This window comes from Heteronotia binoei, chromosome 5, assembly GCF_032191835.1.
Source record: "Heteronotia binoei isolate CCM8104 ecotype False Entrance Well chromosome 5, APGP_CSIRO_Hbin_v1, whole genome shotgun sequence".
NCBI classification, from domain to species: domain Eukaryota; kingdom Metazoa; phylum Chordata; class Lepidosauria; order Squamata; family Gekkonidae; genus Heteronotia; species Heteronotia binoei.
Window position 1 is genome coordinate 36,362,801 of NC_083227.1, and position 26,633 is coordinate 36,389,433.

General features: G+C 44.6%; 1 protein-coding gene across 3 annotated transcripts in view; it reads left to right on the forward strand.

Annotated features, from left to right (window-relative positions):
* The first annotated feature begins 5,031 nt into the window (after nt 1–5,031).
* The window catches only part of FLOT1 (flotillin 1), a 30,874-nt gene continuing 9,272 nt past the window's right edge, over nt 5,032–26,633 (forward strand). For all 3 annotated transcript variants that reach the window (XM_060239166.1, XM_060239167.1, XM_060239165.1), the window contains exons 1-7: nt 5,032–5,156; nt 8,302–8,377; nt 21,705–21,795; nt 22,958–23,101; nt 23,894–24,013; nt 25,302–25,397; nt 26,249–26,401. In XM_060239166.1, the coding sequence (XP_060095149.1) occupies nt 5,114–5,156; nt 8,302–8,377; nt 21,705–21,795; nt 22,958–23,101; nt 23,894–24,013; nt 25,302–25,397; nt 26,249–26,401 (723 nt within the window). In that variant the 5' untranslated portion in view covers nt 5,032–5,113. The remainder of the gene's footprint in view (nt 5,157–8,301; nt 8,378–21,704; nt 21,796–22,957; nt 23,102–23,893; nt 24,014–25,301; nt 25,398–26,248; nt 26,402–26,633) is intronic.

The following is a 26,633-nucleotide window of genomic DNA, read 5'->3' on the forward strand; positions in this document are numbered from 1 at the left end:
CCAGGAAGGGTGTGTCGCTTTGGAACAGGAAGAAGCAAGCGAAATCGCTTGAAATTTCAGCTGCAGCGGGAGCCTCGGTCAATCCCAGGGGTGAGTGAGAAGGGGGGATCTTGCCGGGGGTGGGAGAAGATAGGCATGCTATGTGGATTGCCCGGTGGGGTGCAAACACAGATCTCTTGGCTCTTGCACCCCTTCGTAAATAAAGAAAAAAAATGTTACTGTTGTTTTTATTTATCCCGAAGATTCCAGGCGTCTTGGCTGCCCCAGCTCTAGAAAGAGCCCTCCTTTCTTGGAGAATAGAAGTGGCCCGGCTTCCAGGTTGCTCTGCTTTCGCCCCTGCTGTAGCCTGTACTGTGTTAACCCGCTAGTCCTCATTGAGCCTCCGCCCTGGAAAATCCCGTAATCTGGGTGTTTAATAAATGGCCCGTGCGCTCCCTGTCGTTTGTAAGAGACGGGATAATTATACCCTTAGAAAGGCAGGGCGCTAGATCTTTCACTGTCTTATCTGCAGAGCGATTTCTTCACACCCGGAGGAAATAGCCTAAGGGAGGTGCTCAGAGTTGCTGTTGCCTCTGGAGGATCGTTGTATTCGGGGGGGGGGGGGAGCATGGCTCCTACTACAAGATCTTTGCATTAAAATAAACATGCCCCGAGACACGGAGTGGCTGTTGGACAGCCGGCACAGATGATGAGACAAGAGCACTGTCTCCTCCCATCCCTCCGGCCATGTTCAAAGGTAGTATTGCTATGATTACACAAGGGATGATCCTGTGATGCATGTCTGTACTTTCCCAGTGACATCCGGCTGCCCCAGTTAGAAAGGAAATGTGGGCTAGGCCACAGAGGCATTATCCAAGCAAAGAGCGCTTTCTGGGTTTCTACAGCAATGCTGCCTGCCAGAGAACACCTGCATCTTTGTACAGCATTGTGGGGCATTTGGCCTTGGGCTGGAGGCTCAGTTCGCTGCTTGCTTTTTGCACATGTGGCTTTTGTGGGAAGAGGAGCGACACAGTTTTGGGGTTGGGCAGGGGCAGGCATGCTAGCATGTTAGGGACTGGGCGCATCAGCTCTGTCCTCATGGCCTAATGCAGCCTTACATATATTAAAAACCAGTTGTATGTATGAGGGGGGGAAATGCTGGGCTCAAGTCTGTTCCTGGGTAGAGTAGATTAGAACCCTACAAACACCACCAGCACTATCCTGTGGGAAGATGAAAGGAACTGTAAAGCTCTAAGCCAGTGGTGTCAAGCATGCGGCCCCACCTGGGGGCCGAATTAGCCCCCCCCCCGAGCAACTGGCTGTCATCTGCTTCCTTCTACATCACAGCTTGCTTTGCCAGGCTTGCTCAATTGCACAGGAGCTATAGAGCAAAGTCTCTATTTTCTCCATTGGCTGAAGCTCCTCCCTTGGGGAGGAAGGAGGGAGGGAGAACTTGCTTTGCCAGGCTCCCTCAATCGCACAGCAGAGCTACTGAGCCAAGTCTTCTCTTCTGAGGGAAACGGTAATCAACATGGCAAAAACAGAACATATAATAAGAGTATGAAGTTCCAACCTAGGATCAGCATAGGGGTAGTACATAAACAGCTAGTTTCTTTAAATGAACTAAGTCCTCAGGGCCAGTTGAACTGCATCCAAGAGTTCTAAAAGAGCTTGTGGATGTAATTTCTGAGCCTTTGGCTATTATTTTTGAGAATTCTTGGAGAACAGGAGAGGTGCCGGAAGATTGGAGGCGGGCGAATGTTGTCCCCATCTTCAAGAAGGGGAAAAAAGAAGATCCGGGTAACTACCGACCCATCAGCTTAACGTCTATACCTGGAAAAGTTTTAGAACAAATCATCAGTCAGTCCTGGAACATTTAGAAAGGATGACTGTGATTACTAAGAGCCAGCATGGTTTTCTCAAGAATAAGTCATGTCAGACTAACCTGATCTCTTTTGGGGGGAAAGTGGCTACCTTATTGGATCAGGGGAATGCTGTAGACATAGTTTATCTTGATTTCAGTGAGGCTTTTGATAAGGTTCCACATACTATCCTTGTTGATAAGTTGGTAAAATGTGGTTTGGATCCTTTTACCATTAGGTGGATCTGCAGCTGGTTGACAGATCGCACCAAAAGAGTGCTTGTGAATGGTTCCTCATCCTTTTGGAGAGGAGTGACAAGTGGAATGCCTCAAGGATCTGTCCTGGGACCTGTTTTGTTCAGCATCTTTATCAATGATTCGGATGAAGGAATAGAGGGAATGCTTATTAAATTTGCAGATGATACTAAATTGGGAGGGGTTGCAAATACAGTAGAGGACAGTAACAGGATACAGGATGACCTTGACAGGCTGGGAAACTGGGCTAAAACCAATAAAATGAATTTTAACAGGGATAAATGTAAAGTTCTGCATTTAGGTAGAAAAAATCCAGTGCATGGTTGTAGAATGGTGGAGACTTGTCTTAGCAGTATGTATGTGCAAAAAGGATCTTGAGGTCTTAGTGGATCATACGCTGAACATGAGTCAACAGTGTGATGTGGTGGATAAAAGGCAAATGCAATTTTGGGCTGTATCAACAGAAGTATAGTGTCCAGATCATGTGAACTGATGGTATCACTTTACTCTGCTCTGGTAAGATCTCACCTGGAGTATTGTGTTCAGTCTTGGGCACCACATTTTAAGAAGGATATAGACAAGCTGGAACGGGTTCAGAGGAGGGCAACGAAGATGGTGAGGGATCTGGAGACCAAGTCCTATGAAGAAAGGTTGAAGGAGCTGAGTGTGTTTACCTGGAGAGGAGGCGGCTGAGAGGTGATATGATCACCATCTTCAAGTACTTGAAGGGCTGTCATATAGAGGATGGTGTGGAATTGTTTTCTGTGGCCCCAGAAGGTAGGACCAGAACCAGTGGGTTGAAATTAAATCAAAAGAGTTTCCAGCTCAACATTAGGAAGAACTTCCTGACCATTAGAGCAATTCCTCAGTGGAACAGGCTTCCTCGGAAGGTGGTGGGCTCTCCTTCCTTGGAGGTTTTTAAACAGAGGCTAGATGGCCATCTGACAGCAATGAAGATCCTGTGGATTTAGGTGGAGGTATTTGTGGGTTTCCTGCATTGTGCAGGTGCAGGGGGTTGGACTGGATGGCCCTGGAGGTCCCTTCCAACTCTATAATTCTAAGTCTCTCTTCCTTCAATTGGCTGAGGTTCCTCCCCCTCCTGGTCTCCTGGGGAAGGAAGGAAAGAGCCAGAACTTCCTTCTCCCAGTTCCCTGAATCCCATCGGTGAAATACAAAGAAAGCACCTTTAAAACCAACAAGTGCTGATGTTTTAAGCATGTTTTAAGAGTTTAAAAAAAATCTTTGTGTTTGTCTGTGTCCTTTATAAAGTTTATATCTCTGCTACCTAATCAATCAATCCAAAGGTCTTAAGCCAATATTCCAACAATTAGCATAAACATTTAGCAAATACACAGCACTAGTTGTCATGGGATTGTAAAGTATCAAAATCAGAAACGACATTCCAAGATAAAATATTTGAAACCTAAAACAATTTAAAAGATGGTTAAAAAGCTAGAATATATCTTAATATCATAAAATCAAACTAATCACTGTAATTGCAATTTGAATACAAATAAAACCCTTCAGTAAGTTAAAAAGATAAAGGCTGTCCCCATTGCAAGCACCAGTCGTTTCCAAATCTGAGGTGACGCCGCATCACGACGTTTTCACGGCAGACTTTTTACGGGGTGGTTTGCGATTGCCTTGCCCAGTCATCTACACTTCCCCCCCAGCAAGCTGAGTACTAATTTTACCAACCTCGGAAGGATGGAAGGCTGAGTCAACCTTGAACTGGCTACCTGAAACCCAGCTTCTGCCAGAATCGAACTCAGGTCATGAGCAGAGAGCTTGGACTGCAATACTGCAGCTTTACCACTCTGCACCACGGGGCTGCTCCTAACCTAATCATAAATAGGTACACACATGGCTCAGCCCAACAAGGTCTCATTTATGTCAGATTCATGTCAGATTCGGCCCTCATAACAAATGAGTGACACCTCTGCTCTAAGCAGCTTCTCAGTCCAAGGTCCCTGAAGGACTACCTCTATTGCAAGTCTTGGGAATCAATGGATGGGACTTTCCATCAAGAACCTGCTTTATTAGGTTGGCTTTGAGGGAAGGATCTTCCAGCAGCTACCCCAAAATTGTGTCACTTCCTCCTCCAAGAGGTGAAACTCCTGCCATCTCTTCAGACCTTCAAGAGCAGATTAAAGACATTTATATTTCAGAAGGTCTCACAACAGTGTCTTATGAATACTGTTTATCCTTACTTTTATTTTACTGCTCTTAATAATTTCATCTGGTCACTGTCTTTTTAAAATCATGGATGCCCATAGAGGACAGAAAAACAGTTTAATTAGTGAACCAAATAAAAATTATTACATCCCTCTTCCAAGGAGCTCTGGGCAGCGTTCATAAATCTCCCTGTAGTTCAAAGTTCTTTGACCTGCCCTTAGTAATGATCTCACAGAGAAATTGGAGTCTACTTCAAGGGCACCTTGAGATTAGCTGGATCAAATAGAATTTGAACACCTCTGGGCTGTGTGGCGCTTCACTCAGAAACAGCTGTGCAGTTCATTCCTAAAGTGTTCTGTAGTTTTGGTGAGGAGCCATGGTGCAGTGGTAGAGCATCTGCTTTGCACGAAGAAGGCCCCAGGTTCAATCCCTGGGAGCTCTACTTAAAAGGATCAAGTAGGAGGTGAGATGAAAGACCTTGGAGAATCTGAGACTTTGGAGGACTGCTGCCAGTCTGAATAGATAGTACTGACGTTGGCAGACCAAGGATTCAGTATGAGGCAGTTTTTTGTGTTTATGTGTTTTTCTAACGGAGTTGGAGCAGACCTTGTTCAGAAATAAGAACTGAGTGAGTTTTCATTTCAGGCACGGATTCATGTTCTTCTAAGCATGGATGTTCATGTTTCAAAACCAACTAAAGTTAGGAAGGTATAATGTAAAGAAAAACCTGGGAGGATATAATAGGAGGAAAGAGTGTAGTATAATTTAGCAGAAGAGAGAAGCTTCATGCCCAGGCTCTAATATCCATGTTTTCTTTCCTTTGCAGAACCTCCAGGCACCAAGATGTTCTTTACTTGTGGCCCCAATGAGGCCATGGTTGTCTCAGGTATGTGTTAACTCTTCTTCTTCTTTTCCTTCTGCTAATATTGGGAGGAGAGGAATGCCTCAGTGGAGCAGATAGCTCCAAGCTGAGCTGATCCCTTTTAGAAGGTTGCAGATGGGATGGAGAGGTGGTCAGGAAAGACAGTATTCTGGCATTTCCTGTCCTGTCTTTGCAGTGCACAGTGCATCCTTTTGTCCTGTGATTGTACATCTTACAGCAGGGTGTCAGACTTTCCTGCTCAGACCATCAGAAATGGCTCTTTGCTGTGGCAGAAACTGAGCTTGACTTTCTAATAGCTCCATATATTATCTCCCCCTTTCTTGAAGTGTGGTTGCTACATTTTGACCCAAAGACAGCTCAAATTTGGTGCTCTTGCAAAGGCAGTCATTTTACAGAATGCTGTTCTAAGTAGAATCTGAGCTAGCCAGGCCCGGATCAGATGCTGCACAGGATCTGTTTCTCTGCCCCCTTTAACCACAAGAGTCTCACATTGGAGAAGGTACTGCTTGGAGATACAAGCTCCAGAACATCAGTGCACACACACCTTCTGCAAAACAAGCAGCCTCATTTCTTTGCATCGAATCACAGCTCAGAGAGGTGAGATCCTATTGGCAGTGTTGCAGGAAGGACTTTAACACAGGCATGCTATCTAATAATATCTCAGATTAGCCCTTGTTTATTATGTTTTACCATGTGTATGAAGAGAATGTATGACATGCAGTCCTCAAAATATGCACGATTGCAGTTTTGCCTGAAGGGGGGGAATATGTGTATTTTCAGCTTCAGTATGCATAAACCAGAACCCTGGCAGATCAGGGCCTTGGTATGTGCGTACCTAGGCTGAAAATACACACATGGCCTCTCAAATAAAATGGCAGTTGTGTATAGCATATTCTTCCCTAGTGTGTGGTAATATGTAATGACTGAAAAAGACTGTTATGGGTTTTTTGCCTCGTCTCCCCCTCTCACCCAAGGTTTTTATGCTTTCCTCTCCATATTGGTGAGACTTCTGGACACCACCACCATTTTAAAGTGATTTAAAAATGCCATGGAAGCAGCATGGTGGGTCGAGGAGATCTTGTTTCAAGTGCTGAAATGGCTGCACCCTCCCTCACAGCTGTTTTCACACTTGAAAAGGCATGTGAAAGGAGGGAGGGAAACAAGAGTGCCTCAGCATGCCGTGCTGTAGGCCCTATCCTTTTCGGGCTAAACTAAACGTTAAAGGATCACAGAATCATAGAAGCAGACTTGAAAGAGGCCATACAGGGCATCTAGTCTAACACCCCACTCAATGCAGGATCAGCCTAGAATGTCCCTGACAAGTTTTTGCCCAGCTGCTTAAAGACTGCCAGTGAGGGGGAGCTCACCACCTTCCTCAGAAGCCGAGTCCACCATTGAACAACTCTGACTGTAAAAGGGTTTTTCCTCATATCCAGCCAGTACCTTCCCACCCTTAATTTAAACCAACAAATCTCCTCTCCTGCCAACAGAAACAGATCCCTGACCTCCTCTAAGTCAGGGGTCCCCCAGCCCCCGGGCCGTGGACCGGTACTGGGCTGTGGCCTGTTAGCAACCGGACTGTGAGTTGTATAATTACATTATAAATTACAATGTAGTAATAATAAGAAGACAACAACATTGGATTTATATCCTGCCCTCCACTCCACATCAGTGGCTCACAATCTCCTTTATCTTCCTCCCTCACAACAGACACCCTGTGAGATAGGTGGCACTGAGAGAGCTCTCCCAGAAGCTGCCCTTTCAAGGACAACCTCTGTGATAGCTATGGTTGACCCAAGGCCATTCCAGCAGCTGCAAGTGAAGGAGTGGGGAAACCCGGTTTGTTCATATTTAACTTACAGTCCACTCGTACCTCAAGATCTTGTTTGTACACATTGCCACCAGTGTTCCCTCTAAGCTGAGTTAGCGTGAGCTAGCTCACAGATTTTTTTAGCCTCTGGCTCGCACATTTTTGTCTTGGCTCAGAAGGGATGATCACAAAACCGGTCCCTGGTGCCAAAAAGGTTGGAGACCGCTGCTCTAAGTGACAGCTCTTCAAATAATCAAAGAGCAATCATGTCCTCCCTCAACCTCCTCTTCTCCAGATTGAACATTCCCAAGTCCCTCAACTTGGTCTCCAGGCCTCTGATCATCCTCGTTGCTCTCCTCTTTACCCGCTCCATTCTATCCACATTCTTCTTGAAGTGAGGCCTCCAGAACTACACACAATACTCCAGGTGCAGCCTGACCAATGCAGTGTACAGCGGGACTGTGACCTCTTGTCATTTGGATGTTATGCCTCTGTTGATACATCCCAAGATGGCATTAGCTTTTTTTGTCACTGCATTACCCTGGCTGTTCATATTTAACTTACAGTCTGTTCGTACCTCAAGAATGTTCACACACATTGCTATCAGTGTTCCCTCTAAGCTGAGTTAGTGTGAGCTAGCTCACAGATATTTTTAGCCTCTGGCTCACACATTTTTGTCTTGGCTCAGAAGGGATGACCCCAGAGCACACTAATTTTTGCAGTAGCTCACAACTTTAATGCCAGTAGCTCACAAAGTAGAATTTTTGCTCACAAGACTGCAGCTTAGAGGGAACATTGATTGCTACCCAGAGGTGCCTCCCCCATCCAGTATGCATGTTCTCTATTTTTGTTACCCAGATGCAGAACTTGACAATTATCCTTGTGAAATTGCATCTTGTTCACTTCTGCCCACTTTTCCTGCATGTTCAGATCTCATTGAATTCTAACTCTGTCTTGTGGTGTGTTCGCGGTTCCTCCCAATTTGGCATCATCTGCAGATTTAAAGAGTAGCCCCTCCTCACTTTCATTCAGATCATTAATAAAAATAATGAAAAGTACCAGTGCCCAGTACCGAGCCCTGTGGCACCCCCCAGGACGCCTCCCTCAATTCAGATGAAATGCTGTTGACAACTACTCTTTAAGTGCCGTTCTCCAGTCAGTTCCCTGTGCACCTAACTCTCCTAGAGTCCAGTCCACAGTCCTCTAGTTTACCTATCAGACCATCATGGGGAATCCTGTCAAAAGCTTTACTTCAATGTCTAGTTTGGCCTTGTTCCTCTGTAGGGACCATTGTTTCAGAGGTGTTGATGTGCTATATTAATTCCATGCCTTCCTCAGGTTTCTGCCGCAGCCCCCCAGTCATGATAGCTGGAGGCCGAGTGTTTGTGATGCCGTGTATCCAGCAGATACAGAGGTGAGTGCTTTTGTGGCTGCGTGTTGGAAAATTGGTGAGGATCCTGGCAACCTGAAAGGCTGTTGACATGACCAGACATAGGCTTGGATCCTGAGTTGCTCTTCCAGTAGCATAGCAGCAGTTCCACTGATGAAACAATGGGTGCTTGCACACAGCGACAGGTTGCAAGTGGATTTTTTCATTTTACACAGTAAAATCTAATAGCAAATTTCATTAAAATGGATTATTTAGTGTGTGTGAAAGCACCCAACGTTCTGCAGTAGTTAAAATGTCAGAATGGCATCTGAGAGACCCAAGTTCTGATCCCCACCTCTGCTGTGGAAGCTGTCTGTCTGACCTTGGGCTAGTCACTCTCTTTCAGCCCAGCCTGCCTCACAGGGTTGTTGTTAGGATAAAATGGTGGAAGGGAGGCTGGTGCTGTAAGCCTCCTTTGGGTCCCTATTGAAGGGGAAAGTAAGATACAAATAAATATATCCCTTGGTGGAAGTAGAGAGGAGGAAAAATTGGGAATTTTGGCCAGTTCCACTTCAGACTACCCTTCCCCATGCTGTTACTGTGGGTTCTCAGTTTTGGACAGCACAGAAGCCTACAATGGGAGACAGGAAAGGTAGCTTTCTGTAGCCCATCTGTGCTTGCGCTGTTTAAGATCCAAGCCTTCATCAGTGGTTGGTTTCTGTTGGTGCTGAGTGTGTCCCCTGTAAGTCAAGTTGCCACAGCCAGGGACCCTGTCATTTGGGCTCGTATCTATAAGGCATGATGTTCTGTTCTTCTGCCCCTTCTGATAATACTAGACGATGGTGTGGAGTTGTTTTCAGTTGCCCCAGAAGGTTGGACCAGAATCAAGGGGTTGAAATTAAAGTTTCCGGCTCAACATTAGGAGGAACTTCCTGATGAGTCAAGCAGTTCCTCGGTGGAGCAGGCTTCCTCAGGAGGTGGGGGGCTCTCCTTCTTTGCAGGTTTTTAAACAGAGGCTAGATGACCATCTGACAGCAATACCAATTGTGTGAATTTAGGCAGATCATGAGAAGGAGGGCAGGAAGTGTTGCATCAGTGCTTAGTTCTCGTGGCACCTTCTTACATGCCCAGGGAAATGCTGTTCAGGAGTTTGGGATCAAGTAACACTTTTTCTCCAGGCCAGTTTGGCGACAGATTCTGGAGGGGGGGGCGGGGTTGGCCATCTTCTGGATGTGGAGCAGGTGTCACTGGGGGTGGGGAGGGAAAAGGTATTTATGAGTTTCCTGTATTGTGCAGGGCGTTAGACTAGATGACCCTGGACTAGTCCCTGCGAACTCTGATTCTAATAATACTAGCCTAACCTACAGGGTTGTTGTAAGGATTTCAATATATGTGCTTTGAACACTCAATCACAATTACTACTACACTTTCTTCTGGTGTTCTGGATAGGGATGCCAGCTGGCCAAGAGTAGAAATGACACTGGGCTATGTGCTGATGTCACATCCAGGCAAAAACTTGGGTGTGACATTAGCATGCTGACTGATGCTCTAGAAAATCTATGGTAGTACCATAGAGTTTCTAGGTGTCATCTGATGTCATGCTGGGCTTTTGCCCAGACATGAAGTCAGCACATAGCTCAACATATTTCTACTCCCTGCCTGCACTGCTTCTCCTGCTGGCCCGAGTCATGAAGCCACTGGAGGGGCCCATTCACAAGAGACTGCCCACATGAAGCAGTCATTTGGCATGCGTAGTTCTGGTCACAGTGATGACAGATGAACATTTGTTTGTTCCATTTTATTTCATTAGATTTATAATCTTCCCTTCCCTTATGGGCTCAGGGCGGCTAACAACATTTAACACCAATATTTTAATTTGATTATGATTTAATTTAGTTTTGTATAATTTTTTGAACAACTAATTTTCAATTTAAGGATATTGGACAGCTGGCATTTAGATGGCTGCTATGCAATGTTCCCTCTAAGCTGTGGAGTCTTATGAGCAAAAATTCCACTTTGTGAGCTATTGGTATTAAAGTTGTAAGCTGCTGCATAAATTAGTTTGCTCTAGGACCATTTTTCCTGAGCTGAGACAAAAATGTGTGAGATGGAGGCTAAAAAATTGTGAGCCAGCTCACACTAACTCAGCTTAGAGGGAACACTGCTGCTGTGTTAGGCGGACACAGTGAACCCTTAAGTTTTTCCCCAAATCATTGGCTGCGAGCCCAGCTGTTACTGCAGCCTCTCCTATTCTTCAGCACAATTTAGCATCACAAGGCCCAGAGATCCCAGCTGCAATCAGCTCTTTCATCTCAACACCAGCTTTCTGCTAAGGCAGCCTACGTGCTGGTCCATCCAGCCCAATGTCCTAGATTGGTGGCAGCTTTCCCAGACAGAATCGTTTGAAACTGGAAACGTGGATTCATCCTGGAACCTTTTCATGCAATTCGAGTTGAACAGGGGCCATTGTGCACAGTTATAACTTATAGAACAGACTCACGGTTTTTAGATTGCAGATACTCTCCCTGGGCTTCTCTCATACCAGTGCTAGGAGGCAGCATCAGGAGAAGGGCTTGGCATCACTGCCATGTTTGTTGGCCTTCCAGGGTGTCTGGTTGGCCACTAATCAAGACAGGATGCTGGACTAGATAAACCACTGGTCTGAACTAGCAGGGCACCTTTGCAGTGTTACTGTTTTACCCTGTCCTGCATGCCCTCATCATGGTGCTCCCCATTCAGAGAGAGTTCTGAGCCAAATGCATGAGGAGGCTTATAGTCTTTCTCTCCTCCAGCTCAGAGGACCAGTATTAAGAGTGGGGGCAGTCAGTTGAGCTTTCTGTTGGCCAAGGCAGAGATGAGCACTGGGTCTCAGCCAGTGTTCCCTCTAAGTTGTGCACGTGAGTAAATCATTAATAGCATTAAAGTGGAAAGAAGATAAGGCACCAATGTTATAAATGTGGATGGACAAAATTTGGGATCCATTTATACTTACAAAAAATGGCTTTTCTGACGTCAAATTGTTCTCTTGAAACATGAAAAAAGTTATAGGACCATGGTTCGCAGTAGTTAGTTATTTGTTGCAGAATGAGTATATGCCAAAAAAAAATCTTTATATGGAAAACGGATTTATTTTTAATGCAACTATAATACAAATGTAAGACCTCTTAAAGCTCTACTCCACATTTGAAATATTAAGTATTGTTTATTTTGGTTTTGTTATGTATATGTGAAAAATTTAATAAAATTTAAATTGAAAAGAAAAGTTGTGCATGTGAGCAGTTCCTTATTAATGCAGGAAGCCCTGCTCAGCAGCAATCCAGAGCTTTCTTGCACTGCCCATTGCCCATTTTAAGATTACAGCAGTTATATTCTGCTCAGGATATGAACTGTTCTGCTCAGTAGGGGGAGGAAATTAGAGGGAATACTGGTCTCAGCTTCTCCTTTTTGCAGAAGTGGAAGAGAAATTCCCAGTGGAGTTTGCTATTGGATATTTACTAGAGGAACACCCAGCTGGAATAGCAGGACAACATACTTAAGATCATACCACCTGAAATGAAATGTCAATTTCTGTCTTTTAAATTGTTTTTACTGTTTTAATGTTTCATTGTATGTTTATATTCATGCATATGCATGACCACGTGAGCCGCCCTGAGCCTGCCTTTGCGGGGAGGGCAGGATACAAATTGAATTAAGTAAATAAATAAATAAATACTTGCCTTAGAAAAATCACATGCTGAGTGCTTGGAGGAAGAGAGGATGAAAGAAGAGAAATCAGGAGAATGTAGCTCTTTCTAAAGTGCTGCAGAGAAAGGACTAGGAACTTAACTATGGAAAGCTGTAAAGAAGCAGTCTTGAAACTTTAGAGCATATTTGAGTGACCTTTACTGCTGACCTCAGGAGCAGGAGGACTCACCCAAAGCCATCCTTGCTGTGCAATTGAGTTCTGGTCGAAGAACGAGCACAGTAGGCCAGTGAGAAAGGGGAGGTGGTTGCAGTAGCCAAGTCAAAAGACTGTTTAGGGCAGTGGTCTACAAGTCTTTTCAGATCTGGGACCCAAATAGAAATTTCAAGGATGTAACAGCAAGGTGCATGATGTCAACTGTAGTGCCCTTACTCTGCTTGTGCACAATCCAAATGGTAACAGCTCTCCCCCACAATGGGTCTATAGGCACTCATAACCCACAAGGGTGTCTGAATCTCATGTGTGGAAGACCTTTGGGGTGAGGGCATGGAGGATGGAGTTAACAGAGAAGATATGTGCTTCATGATCATTACTTTATCCATGTGCGGGATTAATTGATTAAAACTCTTGTAAACAGTTGATTAAATTAGGGTTTGTAGAATCTTTTGGGCTCAAGTGCCGTGTTCTAGCTGAGAACGAAACGTCTGGAAGAAAAACTTTCTCCAGTAGAACAAGGCACTTGAGCCTGAAAGATTCTACAAACTCTAATGATGTTGCCAGCCGTGAAAACCTGAAATCTTTGATAATTGATTAAATGTGTGATCACAATACTTTGTCTTGGGGTGGGGGGTGGGGAGGATGACGCTTGGAAGATCAAGTGGTAGGTGGTTCAAAAGCCCTTGAACTCTGAGGCCCTGGAGAGCTGCTGCCAGTCAAAGTAGACAGTGCTGACTTTAATGGACCAAAGGTCTGATTCAGTTCAAGAGAGCTTCATATGCAAACACTCTGTGCAGAGAACTGCAGCCTGTGGTTTCTTGAATCGAGCACTAACTCTGATTATTGTTCTGGCATGAATATTCACGCAGACTGCAGAGTTACAATTTTTATTTCCTTCTTTAAAATACCCTGCCTTTCTTTATTTAACCCAGAGGGCTTTGCAAACTTGGCTGTGGGTTAAAGTCATGCAACAGAAAACAATACAAAATCCACACTGTCAAGCCCCACCAAGTGTTAAGAGAAAGCAACTTCAAATGGGTGACACGCCAGGAAAAGTTTATATGCTTTTAGTTTAAAACCTACCTGCACAAGAAACTTCCCAAAGAGAATGATCTTACAGGCCTTAGAAGGGAGGCCCACTGTGTTGATGTTTTCCAGACTTCCTCTGGTAATCTGTTCCAGAGTGGGGTGGAGGGGACAGTGAGTGAGAAAGGGCATGCCATGGGCAGAGGCATCATGTGCCATGCAAGGAGGCAGGGGGAATATTTGCTTCAAGGAACATAGTAGACGCACAGGTTGGTGCAGGGAGAGGTGATCCTCAGAAATGTAGATGCCAACATGACAGCTTCACAACCGCTGTTCTAAGGGCTTAGTGCCTAAATCATGTTAACTTGGAAAGCTGCCACATTCTGTACTCACTGAAGCTTCTAGCAGCCTCACATACAGTGCATTGCAGTAATCCAGCCTAGTGGTTCGAGAAGGATGCACCAGAGAGGAGAAGAAGAAGAAGACTGCAGACTTATACCCTCCCCTTCTCTGAATCAGAGTCTCAGAGCGGCTCACAATCTCCTTTACCTTCCTCCCCCACAACAAACACCCTGTGAGGTGGGTGGGGCTGAGAGGGCTCTCACAGCAGCTGCTCTTTCAAGGACAACCTCTGCCAGAGCTACGGCTGACCCAAGGCCATTCCAGCAGCTGCAAGTGGCGGAGTGAAGAATCAAACCTGGTTCTCCCAGATAAGAGTCTGCACACTTCACCACTACACCAAACTGGCTCTCTGGTCAGCAGAGTCTGGTCTGATTTTACACTGGGTAGAAGATTCTGTCTCAGTGCACATTTAAAAGTGTTTATCTGCATTGCATACCGCTGTCACGTCTGTCTTTTCTGAAGCTGTTCACATTCGTTTTCTTGAATTGGCACCGAGAGCAGTTTCATCCCAGAGTCGCTGCTCCCTTTAAAAGAGTACTTTTGAGCAGGGGTTTTCTGCATATTCCGATCTAAAGCCTTAAGTATAGAGTTGAAACTCCAGAAAAGGTGAGGAGCAAAATTTTGAATGTAGATCCAATAATATCTAGCAGGCAAATTCAATGCTCAAAAAACCAGAATCATCAATGAGTGTAGAATCAGCCTAGGAGAGAGGACATTTTCTGAATTGGGTGTGGTTGGAAAGAACATTCTGATGATTACATGTGCTGTGGCAGATACATTGAGTTGGTGCATTGGGTGGGCTCAAAGAGCTGATAAGACTGTGGGAGGCAGCGACAAGAAAAGAGGCCAGAGGAATGGGAAGATAGATACAGGCAAATCTACTGGTGTCTGCTCTTGCTGCTCTGCCAGGCTGTGGAATATTCAGGCCTCCTCTCAAGCGCTCTTGTCATATATCTTGCAAAATCAGAATCTCCCCAGGGGAATCTAAATTGTTTGTAGCGAATCCAGGAAGCAGAAATTAGCGTGACATCAAAAAAAAAAAAAAAGATAGGTGCCAGCAGTGAGCAAAGACAGTGAAAAATTCCATAGTGGGGAAAAGGGGAACAAACCTGACAACAAAGCTTAAAAGATTTTATCTCCTTCTTTTAATCTGTTATGCGCTCACTTTTAAAATGACGTGAAGTTCTGGCTAACTCAGAAAGGATGTGGTGAAACTGAAAAGCTAGAAGAAAAATCATTGCCATTTCTGGGGGGAAGGGATGGGCTGGAACAATTTCCTCATCCCAAAGAGGCTATCCTTAATGGTATTTTAACACAGAGTGTGTTCATTATATGGTTGTGTCATTATCCAGTACCAAGAGATGTGATGGCCTTGAAGAAAAACTGGAATATTTTGGAAGTGGATGAGAGTGGGGGGAAACCTATCCTTCCCCCTGTTTTTTTAGGGGGAAGCACTGAATAGAACTAACTTGAAACGTTTTTTTCTCTTTCAAGTGAATGAAATGCATTATAAAATAAGGGTTTTCTCACTCAAATATGTAGTATGCAGATTTTTAAAAAAATAATCTAAAGTATCAGATTGTCATTTTTTGTGTATGTTGTCATTTCAAAGGGTAGCCATGTTGGTCTGAAGTAGAGGATCTAGATTTTAGTCCAGTCACTCCCTAAAGACCAACAAAATTTCCAGGGAATGAGCTTCTTAGAATCAAAACTCCCTTTGTCATATACCTATCTGACAAAGGGTTCTTTAGGGCTTGAAAACTCATAACCCCACCCCCAATCCTGTTGGCTTTAGGGTTGCCAAGTCCAATTCAAGAAATACCTGGGGACTTTGGGGGTGGAGCCAAAAGATTTTGTGGGTGGAGCCAGGAGATATTGGGAGTGGAGCCAGGAGCAAGGTTGTGACAAGCATAATTGAACTCTAAAGGGAGTTCTGGCAATCGCATGTTAATGGACCACACACTTTTTAAATGCTTTCCCTCCATTGGAAATAATGAAGGATAGGGGCACCTTCTTTGGGGGCTCATAGAATTGGACCCCCTGATCCAATCCCTTTGAAACTTGGAGGGTGTTTTGAAGAGAGGCATTGGATGCTATGCTGCAAATTTGGTGCCTCTGCCTCAAATAACAGCCCCCCCAGAGCCCTAGATAACTATGGATCAATTCTCCATGTGGGGAGAGAGCCTCTAAACTGGGGGATCTGCTACCAATCTCCTACCTTTGTCAGATAGGTACATTGGGGAGGGACGGTGGCTCAGTGGTAGAGCATCTGCTTGGGAAGCAGAAGGTCCCAGGTTCAATCCCGGCAACTCCAAAAAAGGGTCCAGGCAAAAAGGTTTGAAGAAACCTCAGCTTGAGACCCTGGAGAGCCACTGCCAGTCTGAGTAGACAATACTGACTTTGATGGACCAAGGGTCTGATTCAGTATAAGGCAGCTTCATATGTTCATATGTACCCCCACCTGGGAATTGGCAACTCTTGTTGGCATCTTAGATGCTACTGGACTGAAATCTAGCTCTTGTATATGCTATATCTTTTTCAAGGCTATGTTTTTGTTTGAATGCAACTAACTGTCCATGGCTTATTATAATGTGAGTGTGATGGTGGTATGCTATTGAAGAGCTCCCAATTTGTTTGTTTCTAGTGTTATAAATTTAATACCTTATCCAAACAATCTGCTAGTCTGTGACTACCTGAGACTGTTTCTGTCCAAATACACATTTTGTTTACTGCAAACTGAATGTTTCTGTTTCCAGCTTTCTCCGTACCTCTCAGATGGTGAAAACTAAGTTATATATTGCTAAGATGAGTACAGGCCAGAGAAGTTAGCAACTCTCTCTCTCTCTCTTGTGTTGGGTATATTCACAGTTTTGGTTCTAGAAAACTGTCATGTAAAATTTACATTTTGCAAATACGCCAAATAGTACAATTTTATGTGCTTGATATATTCGTTGCATTTTATGTTGATAACATTTGCTAAGGCAGTATTTCCCAAACATTTCTTGGGGATTGAGAACCTCTCCCCCCCCCCCCCGCCCCCAAAAAAGCAAGCCTACCCAGGTGCTAACATTTTTGGAAACTTTACAGCTCTGCCAACATCAGTCTTTGTGGTACTGAGTTCCAGACCACATCTGTGCCATACAGCTTTTGGTGGGAGGGAAGCAAAACGTTCCCCTTTTGTCTTTCAGGTCAGTCAGTGGTTGTTTTTTATTTGTTTATTTGTATTTGATTTGATTTGTATCCCACCCTCCCTGCCGAAGAAGGCTCAGGGCGGCTCACAGCATAAAACCTCACAGAATTAAAACAGTACATATAATAAAATAGTACATTCTATAAAATTATATATTTAGAGATTAAAACAACTTTTGTTCTTTCTTGGTTTCCCATCCATCTACCAGGTACAGACTTGGTTGGCTGGAGCAAGATGGTTGCATCTTGTACTTGGAGTCTGGAATTATTTCTTTTAAGTACTTTGACCATCCTTGCTGTACCCTCTTACAGTTTCTGTATATCTTCAGACTTAATGAGGGCTAGAAACTGCAAAACATTACATTTCACTCTAGGCACCAGACCACCAGGCCTTGTGGGTTTTTTCTCAGCAGTGCTGGAAAAAATGAACTATCTGGCTTACATGTTCCACAGCAGAGATTTGTTGTTTCTGTGTGAAGTCCAGAAGCTGCAGTGCTAAGAATGTACTCAGGCATCCTGCCAAAACCGCTTGAGAAGGATGTAGTCATTTTTAGAGGAAAGGGCGGGAGAGAAGCTGGTAAGATGAAGGTATTCCAGGGTCTCGTTCACGTGGTGGTGTTTGTCAGTTACACTTTTTATCCCACCCTTCTCCCCCTCTCCCATTTTTATCCCACCCTTCTCCCATTTTCCCCCCTCTTACAACAACCTTGTGAAGTAGACCCCGGTGGGCAGCCATATTGGTCTGAAGCAGTGAACAGAATTGGAGTCCAATTGCATCTTTAAGACCAACAACGAAACTTACATTCTGAAGGAAAACTTTGTTGGTCTTAAAGGCGTTACTGGACTCCAACTTTGTTCAACCTTGTGAAGTAGTTTTAGCTGGGAGACGGTGAGTGCCTCAAGTCACCCAGTGAGCTTCTGGGCAGAGTGGGGATTTGAATCTGAGCTCCCAAATCTTATTTTAGCTCTCTCATTATGTCAGGGGTGTCAAATATGTGGCTCGCGGTCTGAATCAGGCCCCCGGAGGACTCCTATCAGGCCCCCGAGCAACTGACTCTTGTCTGGTTCCTTCTCCCTCTCTCTTGCTTCCTTCTGCATCTCAGCTTGCTTTGCAAGGCTTGCTCAATCGCACAGGAGCTATAGAGCAAAGCCTCTATTTTCTCCTCTAATTGAGGCACCTCCCCCTCCTGATCCCCTTTGGAGAGAGGGAAAGAGCCAGAGCTTCCTTTGCCCAGTTCCCTGGCTCCCATGGGAGAAATACAAAGAAAGTACCTACAAGTGCTAATGTTTTAAGCATGGTTTAAGTTTATTTTTTTTAAAAAAATCTTTAGTCATGTTTCTTTGTGTCCTTTAAAACGTTTATATCTCTGCTACCTAATCTTAAATAGGTACACACATGTCCCGACCCAGCCCAACCAGGTCTCATTTAGGTCAGATCCAGCCTTCATGAGTTTGACACTCCTGCATTATGTGGTGGTTGTGTAGAATCCATCTCTAAAAATCTATGATTACATCAGTTTAAAAACTATTATATAACATTAAGATGGCAGACATGGCTTCCTTGGGTGTGGTCAGATGTTTAACAATAGGTCTGCTCAGTGGTGATGTAAGCCAACTGATTTAATAGACAGTTTAAGGCAATTTGAGCAGGTTTTGAGCAAGATTTATACCCTGCTTTTCACCCCAATGGGGAGCCATAGCAGCTTATACCATGCTCTTCTTCTCCATGTTATCACCATATCTCTCCATGTGTGGAAGGCACTGATTTCCTGTGTACCTTTCTGAGCCCCAGAAATTTCCATGGTTATGAGATTCTCACATAGGTACAGTCACACACAGGTTGGCAGGGCTGGAGCGAGGAAGCCTACAAGGGGGTGAAGTCTCCCGTCCTTCCTTTTCCATAAGCGCAGTTCTGCTGAGGAGGATCTGGTGACTTGTTGTACTTCTTGGTTTAAAAAGTTGTTACCTGAGATGTTCCTTTACCAAACCATAATACTGAGAGAGGGAGACATATCTGTGGGAGAATGATGAACAGCAAAGAGCGGTTGATATTAATACCTTGTTCAAGTTTGGGGGTTCCTTTTAGTCTGTGACTTCTATTTCTCCTGCATCCATTCTATCCTCACCACAACCCTGTGAGGCAGGTTAGGGTGAGATACTGTGACTGGCCCAAGGTGAGCTTTATAACTGAATGGAGAGTTGACTCAAGCCTCCTTAGCCCTGCACTTTAACTAGTCCACCATGCTGGCACTTACTTACTTAGATATTTATACCTCACTTTTCTCCCCAATGGAGGCTCAAAGCATTGTATAACATTGAAGTTCTTTCCATCATTTTATCCTTGCAACGACAGCCCTGTGAGGTAGGTTAGGCTGAGAGTGCGTGACTGTCCTGAAGTCACTCAGAGAACTTCAAGGCAGAGTGGGGGTTTGAACCTGTGTCTTCCAGATCCTAAATTGAAACTCTGCCCACTATATCATGCTGGCTTTTTTGAGGTCAGGCATTATAAATCTTATTCATTAGGTCATGTCCCCATCTCTTGTCATCTCTTTGTTATTAAGGTAGCTCATCACAGGAGAGCCATCTCTTGCATCTCAGCCAGGATCTCTCTTAACTCCTGTTCAATACCCTCTGACTACCTGGAGCTCTGTAATGTGGAGACCGTTTTCAGACCATGAATATTTTTCTTTTCCACTGCCATCCATACTGCTTCAATATTTGCTTTACAGCCTGAGGAAGAAATGCTGTTCTAAACAGCCATCCTTTTGCTGAGTCCTGGGCACATAGCCTTCATAGTACGGATCTTGCTTATTGCATTTGCAGTGAACAGAGCCAGACAGAAATCTATGAGATCAGCTCTTCTTTGATTGTAGGCCAACATAATTCTTGAATTATAACAGTCACAGAGATTCTGTTACCAAACATTTTGGACAATGCTGTTACTCAGGCTCTATTAAAAAAACCCTAGCACCATTATGGTATTAGATTGGGCTCTGGAAGACCTAAGTTCGAAAGCTGATTCTACCATGGCTCCTTGCTAGGTGGTCTTGAGCTGGTCCCGTTGTCTTAGACTAGCCTACCTCATGGGTGCTGTTGTGAGAGGAAAATGGAGAAAGAGAGGGTATTGTAAGCTGGTTTTCCTCTCAGTTGGGGAAGGGGAAAGGCATAAATAAACAAGAGGGGGTTCCAAGCTTTCCATGTATATTACCTTGTTCTTCAAGTAACCAGATTCACAAACCAACAAGTTTGAATTGTCACAGCAACCAGTTAGTCTGCGTCATCATGGAAACAGCATGACTCGCTAATGGGAAATTTTGATGCCAGTGGTTTTAATGAAATTGTTCAGACTTGCTTTATTAACTGTCTGTCCTGGCGATTGGAATCGATATACCTTGTCATCATTAAATGGATCATATTAAGATGGCTATCTAGCAATGATTAGATATAGCTGCAGAGCAATGTTTGCATTTAAACAGCAGAAAACAGCCCCAGTTCAGGCTTTAGAGACATACTGTGCGTGTGTGTAAATTGAGTGTGTGTAAATTGAGAGCCAGTTTGGTGTAGTGGTGAAGTGTGCAGTCTCTTATCTGGGAGAACCAGGTTTGATTCCCCACTCCTCCACTTGCACCTGCTGGAATGGCCTTGGGTCAGCCATAGCTAGGGTTGCCAAGTCCAATTAAAGAAAAATCTGGGGACTTTGGGGGCGGAGCCAGGAGACTTTGGGGGTGGAGCCAGGAGACCTTGGGGGTGGAGCCAGGAACAAGGATGTGACAAGCATAATTGAACTCCAAGGGAGTTCTGGCCATCACATTTAAAGGGACAGCTCACCTTTTTAAATGCCTTTCTTCCATAGGAAATAATTAAGGATAGGGGCACCATCTTTTGGGGCTCATAGAATTGGACCCTCTGGTCCAATCGTTTTGAAACTTGGGGGGTATTTTGGGGAGAGGCACTAGATGCTATACTAAAAATTTGGTGCCTCTACCTCAAAAAATAGCCCCCCCAGAGCCCTCAATACCCACGGATCAATTCCCTATTATTCCCTATGGGAATTGTTCTCCATAGGGAATAATAGAGTGCCTAGTAGACATTTCCCTCCCCCCCCCACGCTTTCTAAAGGAAGGGGGAGGGCCTCCATACCAGGGAATTCCCCCCTCCCTGCCCCCTCCCTCTCTCACACACACAAACAAACACTTACCGCACTTGGTCTTCTTCCCTCTGCCTGCTCTGAAAACGAAAGCAAAGAAAGGGCGGGGCCGTTCTCCGAAGCCCTTCCTGTTTCCTCCTTCCTGCCCAGCCTTAAAGGGGCAGAAATTTTACAAACTGCTCAGGACTCAGGAGCTCTACACCAACATGAACTCTTCAGGTATGTTCTCCCCCCCCCTCCACCCCCCCCCCCGCTTCCTGATTTCTGGAGACCGGGGGATGAAGCTGGGAACCCAGGAGCCTCCCGGAAAAGCGGGGGGATTGGGAAGCCTAGCCATAGCTCTGGCAGAGGTTGTCCTTGAAAGAACAGATACAGTGAGAGTCCTCTCAGCCCCACCCATCTCACAGAGTATCTGTTGTGGAGGAGGAAAGTAAAGGAGATTGTGAGCCTCTCTGAGATTCGGAGTGGAGGGCAGGATATAAATCCAATATCTTCTTCTTCTTCTTCATTGTGGACCGTAGACTTGCCTGTATAGCTTGGACCGGTACCTTTTGCTCTAAGGTATATATTGCAACCAGCTTGCATCTAATCACAACAACAGAGTGTGTGTGTATGAGGGGGGGGAGTGTGCGTGTGTGAGAGATTGTGTGTGTGTGTGAGAGAGAGAGAGCTCTTCATTAACCCCTCCTGGCCTTTATCATTCCACTCAGGATTTCACTGAATACTCTGACGCTTAATGTGAGGAGTGAAAAGGTTTACACCCGGCATGGAGTTCCCATCTCTGTCACTGGAATCGCCCAGGTAACAGGTTCCCTATGATATATTGAGGGTTATCATGGGAAATATCCATGGACTGAGGGAGAAGAACAGGCTTTATAGAAGCAAGTCAAGCTCAATGAAAATAAATTGTGATCATAAAGTACTAATAAAGTACAGTGGCATTTACTAGTAAGTAATAGACAAAGCAGTCCTCTTGAATAATCTCACCAGTAAATGACAGAGTTACAATAGAGGTAAACTCAGTCAGTGGGTATTGTTGAGCTGTTGCCTGGTGTATTGTGAATTGAAGCCTCACCAGGAAGTAATCATTGCATTGGGTGAAATACAGGAACTGAGTGGAATTCCAACAGAGCATATTATTACCTGCTGTGAATTTGGAAGTGTGGAGGCTCAAGTAGAATTACCTCTAAGGAAGGAAATTTTTTATTCTGAAACATGGCTTATATCCAGAATATGTGTACCTATTTGGTGGATTCCTCACATGGATGCCTTGTCTCTATGTTGCTGAAAATTTTGTATGGACTTTATTATTGTAACTCTGTCAGATACTGGGGGGATTATTTAAGAGGACTGCTTTGTATATTCCTTACTAGTAAATGTCATTGTACTTTATTAGTGCTTTGTGGTCACAGTTTATTTTCATTGATCTTGACTTGTTTCACTGTGGTCTTTGTGCTTTCTATTTCTTTATAGAAACAAGCACAGATTTCTTTGACCTCAGAATCGTACAGCCTCAGCTGGGCCTATTTATCTTTTCTGTGGAGAGTACCAACCATTTTTATCCATTTTCTGCCCGCTCTTCATGCTTCCACAATAATATCAGATGCAGCTCAAGTTTATTTTTTATTTAAAAGAGTTCTGTGCTGCCTTCCGTACAAGTATGCTTCTTCTCCCTGCCTCCAGTTACAAAATGGTATCTGCCTCAGCTCTGTCCATCCCCCATTTTGTTTCTCCTTCCCACTCCCTATCTCAACATGGCAGCTGCTGGCCTTGATCTTTTGTTTGCTGAATGGGTTAAACTTTGTGGCCTGAGAAGCAGTAGTTTGCCTAAGGAAGAAGACAAGCTCTTAAAGGGGGCCCATCCCCTGTTTGAAGCAACCCAATACTTGAGGGCATATGGATGGTGGTGGGAAACTAAGGACATCCATTCTCTTTCTCAGTTTCCTCTCTTCTCCCAATGTAGGTGAAGATCCAAGGACAGAACAAGGAGATGCTGTCTGCTGCTTGCCAAATGTTCCTGGGCAAGACAGAGTCTGAGATTGCCCAAATTGCCCTGGAGACTCTGGAAGGTCATCAGAGAGCCATCATGGCCCATATGACAGTAGAGGTGAGGCTGTCTGTATGGTTACATCTTTGCTGCCCCCTGCTGGAGAGGATGAGGGTTTTTGTTGTTATCTCTCTGTCCGTGACACTAGTCTGCATTCTTAGAATATGTCTTCCTAACAGTTTCATTTTATTTATGGGACTGGACTCTGTTTCTTTTTAAAGACCCAGGACAGGGTTGTGTTTTTCAGAGACTTTTTAGATATGTATGCTGTGCTATTCTCCAGTGTCCCAGGTTAGCCCAATCCTGTCAGATCTCAGAACCAACGTAGGGTCAACTCTGGGTAGTATCTAGATGGGAAGTTGCTCACAGAGGCAGGCAATGGCAAACCACCTCTGTTTTTCTTTTGCCTGGAAAACCCTGTGGGGTCACCATAAGTTGAGTGGGACTTAACAGCACTTTCCACCACCAGAATCCTCAAAGTAGCTTACAGCATCCTTCCTTTCATCCTCACAACAGCCCTGTGAAGTAGGTTAGGCTGAGAAAGAGTGACTGGTCCACAATCACCCAGTAAGCTTCCATGGCATTGTGGGGATTCAAGTCTGGGTCTCCCAGATCCTTGTTTAAAGCTCTAACTACTGCACCATGCTTGCATTGGTATGTCATATGCTAGTGCTTCCGTAGAAGAACTTTGTGCCTGGGAACTTCTAAATATGTCTGCCATATCCCAGGAGAATGAGAAGACAAGGGAACTTGATATCAGAGGCATAGTCCTGGCTGGTTTGGATGCTTTTGATGGAAGAGTCTCCTGTTTGTCATCTCTAATGCACCCTGTTGTCTCTGTTTGTTCCACAGGAAATTTACAAGGACCGGCAGAAGTTCTCAGAGCAGGTTTTCAAAGTTGCTTCTTCTGATCTAGTCAACATGGGGATCAGTGTGGTCAGCTACACCCTCAAAGACATCCATGATGATCAGGTAAGGTGCCCAGGAAGTAGATTCCATCCAACAGTGTGTCTGTTGTGGGGATAGGTAAGGAAGGAGATTGTAAGCTGCTCTTAGACGCCGAGGGAAGGGTGAGGTTTAAATCAGTCTCCTCCTCCTCTTCCTCTTTTAACTCTTGGATCTTAAATGTCTGTTGACTTATAATCAACTTTGTTGTTGATGTAAGTTGACTATAGGGTGGGATTTCAGTGGCTTCTATAGTTCTTTCACCCAGCTAATATTCTCTGGCTTTTGACGCACATATTCCTGATCTTTCTAAGAAGCAATCTTTCCAGTTTGGGGTGACAATACTCAGCATAGTAGGAGAGATTTTTTTCCCCTACCCCAAAGTTAGCAGGAAAAATAAACTGACTTATGGAAGAGTGGGTCTCTTCCTTCCCCACCCACAATGTGCTTTTGGGGGGGAAAGAGGGCTGTCTGAAATTCGCATATAAAATAGAGCGGGAGGCCTGCCCTTGTACCTCCAAGGTTGAATACTGGAAAAATGGGGACACAGAGAAAAGAAATGCTAAGCTGATAATATGATGCAAGTGTATAAGGAATAAGCCTAAATGGGAAAGGACGACTGCTCTGGGCAGGGAGTTGCAAAGGGTTGATGCCACTGCCAGGTAGGCCATGCTCAATGCCCCCTGCCAATCCCAGCTGCAAAAGAAGGAACCTAGAGCACAACCTTCTCTGGTGATTTCAGGGGATACAACAGAATATTCAGGCAGGGTCTGGGCCTTATCAGGCTTTAAGCCTTGACTCGGGCCCAGAAGCAAACTTTTCTCTAATGCAAGGTGTTTTTGCTTTTTTTAGGTAAAAGGTAGGGTACCAGATTAATGCATCCGCTATCATTTCCAATGTGAATAACCCTAGTGATTTAGAGCTTAAGGAACAATGTCAATACCCGCAATTAGCCTGGTAGCAAATAAGAAGCAAGGGCACTGTCTTTTGTATGAGAAACAATCACTGGTGCAGAATTCAGCATTCCACCTTTTAGCATGCCCCCTGTGACCTGGTCCCAAAGGGAGATGGGCTGTGGCATTCTGCAACAGCCACAGCTTCTCGTGTGCATCTTTCTGTCTTGGAAAGACTGCACTACAGTCATCCAAGCAGGAATTTAGCCAGAAAGCCAGGGGGAGCGTTTGGCTCTGGAAGAGGAGACTGCAGACAGCTTAAATGGCAAATGATGGCTTTCCTTGGTGCTGAATTTTGGATCTTCTTTCTTTTTGGTACCATGCGTGGGCACCTCTGACCATATTTCCTCTCTCAATTGAAGGATTATCTTCACTCTCTGGGGAAGGCCCGAACCGCCCAGGTTCAGAAGGATGCCCGGATTGGAGAAGCTGAAGCCAAGAGAGATGCTGGCATCAAGGTGAGTTCTAGGTTCATGGTCTGAAGGAAACATGGGCCTTTTCTTGGCCAATTTAAGGCCTTCAGCGTGTTCATCACTTCAGTGCTGGATTTATTTCATATCATGAGGCTCACTAGATAGTGGGAACTTAGGTATGATTTTAGGCTGTGTCGTCTTCGGTGGGTGAATGTCCTTCCTTCCCAGCAGGCTTTGAGGAGGAATAGCTCCTCCACTCTTCTCATAAGAAGATCACTCATCCAAAGCAGGTACTTTCATTTCTTTCAGTAGGCTTGAAGATTCTAGCAGAAGCAAATGGGTTAACTTGCATGTTGGAGCTTAGAATTTTGAAACATGCAAATAGTGAAGAGGGCAGAGGAAGGTGATTGGTCTACTGGTTAGTGAAGTCAAAATATCTTTCTTCATCTGGAGACCCTTTCTTCTTAATGCTGTTCCTTGGGGAAATCTGGAATTGAAAGAGAATCAGTTTTCTGCTTCCAGTTTTCTCTTACTGTGGGTAGTGAAATGGTACAGGGGGAGAAAGTGGATAGAAAGATGCACACACAGGCAACTAGAATGTAATTATAGATGATGCAGGGTTTTTAAAGGCATTCTCTGCTGCAATGATACCTGATATGCCACAGATTTCATTAATGCACAAGAAACCATTATTATAATAATCCCCAATACAAACAAAGAAGTTACCCTTCTCTCTGTAAAAGTCTACTCTGACTAGCTGCAACTGTCCTGGGACACAACTGAAGGCCCTTCCCAGCCCTTCCATTTCAGATTGTTTATTTTTTAACCAGCAATGGCATAATTTGAACCCAGGACCCTACACATGAAAAGCCTGTGCTCTCCTTCTCCACCTTTAGGAAGCTAAGGCCAAGCAAGAGAAATTGTCTGCTCAGTACCTGAATGAAATTGAAATGGCCAAGGCTCAGCGGGATTACGAGCTGAAGAAAGCGGCCTATGATATCGAGGTGAACACAAGGAAAGCTGAATCTGACTTGGCGTATCAGCTGCAGGTGAGGCAACTTCAGGGGACTGGTGGGTGCCAAGTGCAAGGTGTGCTCAGATCTTTACCTATCCAGATGCATAGAAAAGGTATTCTTGGCAGCTCCTTCAGAAACATGCAAAGATCCACCAAAGCAACACACCTGGGAGGATAGTGTTTTAATTTAGGTTGAAGGACTTGAGTTGTATGTTATAAAATCCCTATGGAATGTCAAATAGCATAGATAAATTCACTGCCAGATG